The sequence below is a fragment of the Drosophila kikkawai genome, chromosome 3L (genome assembly GCF_030179895.1).
Source record: "Drosophila kikkawai strain 14028-0561.14 chromosome 3L, DkikHiC1v2, whole genome shotgun sequence".
Lineage (NCBI taxonomy): Eukaryota > Metazoa > Arthropoda > Insecta > Diptera > Drosophilidae > Drosophila > Drosophila kikkawai.
In genome coordinates, this window is record NC_091730.1 from 34,461,548 (window position 1) to 34,464,422 (window position 2,875).

The 2,875-nt window shown below is 44.2% G+C and overlaps 1 protein-coding gene across 1 annotated transcript; it reads left to right on the forward strand.

Annotated features, from left to right (window-relative positions):
• The first annotated feature begins 437 nt into the window (after positions 1-437).
• Positions 438-2,565, forward strand: LOC138928463 (uncharacterized). Its single transcript, XM_070285540.1, has 3 exons — positions 438-1,022; positions 1,104-1,394; positions 2,320-2,565. The coding sequence occupies exons 1-3, from the start codon at positions 438-440 to the stop codon at positions 2,563-2,565; spliced, it is 1,122 nt and encodes a 373-aa protein (XP_070141641.1).
• Positions 2,566-2,875: the final 310 nt, after the last annotated feature.

Below are 2,875 nucleotides of genomic sequence, written 5' to 3' on the forward strand. Positions count from 1 at the left end.
GTTTAAACAAAACGCTTGTTTGCTGTCGTTTGCGGGCATTCGGTCACAAACACACAAACATACCTACAAACAGTGCGCAGCCGGCCGTTTGATTTTTTGTACATTTCGCGCTGTGAAAAATCAAAACTGTGTTGTGCAAATAATCTGGCATAAAAGTGAATCGAATTGAATCGTTTTTTATTAGCGCATAGTGCATATATATATATGTACATATAGCCACCGCCATACATACATACATTCGTTCGCATATATTCGCTGTTGCTAAGCAGGCATCTTAACGGCAAAAACAACAACAACAAGTTTAAGGTTCCGTTGCATTTCGGCGACGCTTGTAACCTCTCTAACCTCGCGGTAGAAAACATAGGGTGTTTCGTGCCTCTGACGCGGTCAGACATTTTAATTTATTTTATTTTTTTTTCTCGTGATCGAATAAAATAATGTCTGATACGGAAAATTCGGTTCGGGCGCAAAATGAATCCCCAAGTGACGTGGACTTCTACCGAGCCAAAACCCAATCTATTTTGCGGCAAATAAACTCGATTAAATTTTATTTAAATGCTGATTCGGTCAATCAGTTCGATGAAGCTGATTTACTCGCGCGAATGGATTGGATCAACTCCTTAAACGAGGCATTTGATGCTGCGCAGACATCGTTGAAGCGACTGGATTTTACGGAGATCTCGAGCGACCATCGGATGCAATTTTCCGGAGTTTTCATGGATGTAAAGGCGAAACTAAGCCGAGGCTTAGCTGCTCATCGCAAGTCGCAACTGCCGGCTTCAATCGCTGCCAATTCAACATCCATTGAAATGCCTAACCACCCGGATCTTTCTTTTAGACCTAGGAAGCCTCGTCTGCCGAATCTGGAAATCGCTCGTTTTCATGGATCCTATGCTGAGTGGCCGGATTTTCTAGCGACGTTCACTACGGTCATCGGGAATGATGATGAGCTAACGGATATTGAAAAGTTACAATACTTGCGGTCGAGTTTAGGCGGCGTGGCTTTGGAGACCATACGCTCGGTCGAACCCTCACATGCAAACTATCATAAGGCTATGAATTTGCTGATAAATCGATTCGATAATAAAGTCTTACATTTTCAGGCACACGTACAGGCAATATTTGGTTCAAAGGGTGTCGAGAAGGGATCGTCAAAGGGTCTTCGGGAGCTCAGTGATTGCATGAATTCACGTTTGCGAGCAATTCGAACCCTGGCCACTACGCAACAGATTTTGGATGGGCTTCTAATACACATCGTCACTCGAAAGCTGGATCATGGGACGCGTGAAAAATGGGAAGAGGATTTATCGATCACAGAGCTGCCTACCTGGGATGCTATGGAGTCATTTCTGGAGAAGAGGTGCAGGATGATGGAAAACTTGGATCAATCCTGGGTAACTCAAACACCAGGCCAGCAGGTGGGAACAAACTTGCGCACATAATATCCAAGTGCACTTATTGCTTCTGCCACTACCTCAAGTCATCAGATGTGTTGCGATGCAAGGGATCATTATTTGCCAAAATGCCCTCAATTTTTGAATTTGAGTCCGAATCTTCGGTATAGAGAAGCAAAGAAGTTTGCACCTTTGCTTAAATTGTTTGCGCAAGGGCCATAGTTTGCAGCAATGCAAGTCGACTCATTGCAGATATTGTCGCATGAAGCACCATTCATTATTACACATGAACCATGACCCATCCGCACCATCCATCTCATTTTCATCTCCATCATGCGATCCATCCTCGAGCTCTCAGCTATTGCCATCCACTTCATCATCAGCATTAGTATCATGTTCGCAAGCATCATCTCATCCTGATCATCACTTATCAAGCCCTCCACGCAAAGCCTCAAATATTATGCCGAATGACTACGTGTTGCTTCCGACTGCTATTATATACGTGAGAAATAGAAGTGGAGCATTTATGCCTTGCCGAGCAATTTTAGATTCTGCCTCGCAGCTAAGCTTCATAACCTCTCGCTTAGCTAGTCAACTAAATTTGAGTCATAGCAAATCGCAAATCTCGATTGCTGGGATAGGAGAATCTTCCATAATTTCAGATAGGACAGTCGATATTGTTGCGCAATCACGGGATGCCAGCTATCGTGTGTCATTCGCAGCTGTTGTGACTCACAGTATCACGGATTACCAGCCCCATTTCAATATAGATGCAACATCATGGAGAATTCCGCAGAACATTTCGCTCGCTGATCCTTATTTTAATCAATCGCAACGAATTGACCTTTTGCTTGGCGCTGATTTGTTTTTCCAAATAATTTCCACAGGAAAAATTCATTTGGGCAGGACTTTGCCAACTCTTCAGAACACCAAACTTGGTTGGATAGTCTCTGGAGGGTTATCGAGGAACCTGCTGAGCGAGGAGACCTGCATCGAGGAAGTCACATCCGGCGGAGACGGCGTCATCAGAGTAGCTATGGTCCGTACAGCTACGGGTCTAATCAAGAGAGCCGTCGCCAACCTAGCCGCTCTGCCCATCGATTCCGAGATAGTTGGAACCGTACCTCTTCCAACGGGGGGAGTATGTTCGGAGCAGATCGCCAGCGCCTAGTCACGCGCGCATAGGTGTACCGCTGCACCTGCAGCGCTCTTATGTTTTCTCTTTTCTGCTCTTTTCTTATCTCGCTAAAGCTGTCGCGTTATCTATCAGCCAAACTACATTTATCATCCCAAAAGCATGTATATATTCTGAAGCCAAGCTTTTTATACTCAGTCTGCAGCTCCGATAAAACAAACACATTAAAACGGCTTATATTAAAATACCTATCGTGCGTCTTTTTATTATAAACTAAAGGGTGGCAAATTCGTTGTTTTCCCCACAAACAGACAGGTTTGTTTAAAAGTCATCACTTCTTTTTGAT

Bases quoted from the DNA above. Each gene is read 5' to 3' on its own strand.
- LOC138928463 (XM_070285540.1), top strand. From the start codon at position 438: ATGTCTGATACGGAAAATTCGGTTCGGGCGCAAAATGAATCCCCAAGT. The intron at 1,023-1,103 runs GTCGAACCCTCA...TTACATTTTCAG, and splicing joins CTTTGGAGACCATACGCTCG to GCACACGTACAGGCAATATT. The intron at 1,395-2,319 runs GTAACTCAAACA...CCAACTCTTCAG, and splicing joins AAAACTTGGATCAATCCTGG to AACACCAAACTTGGTTGGAT.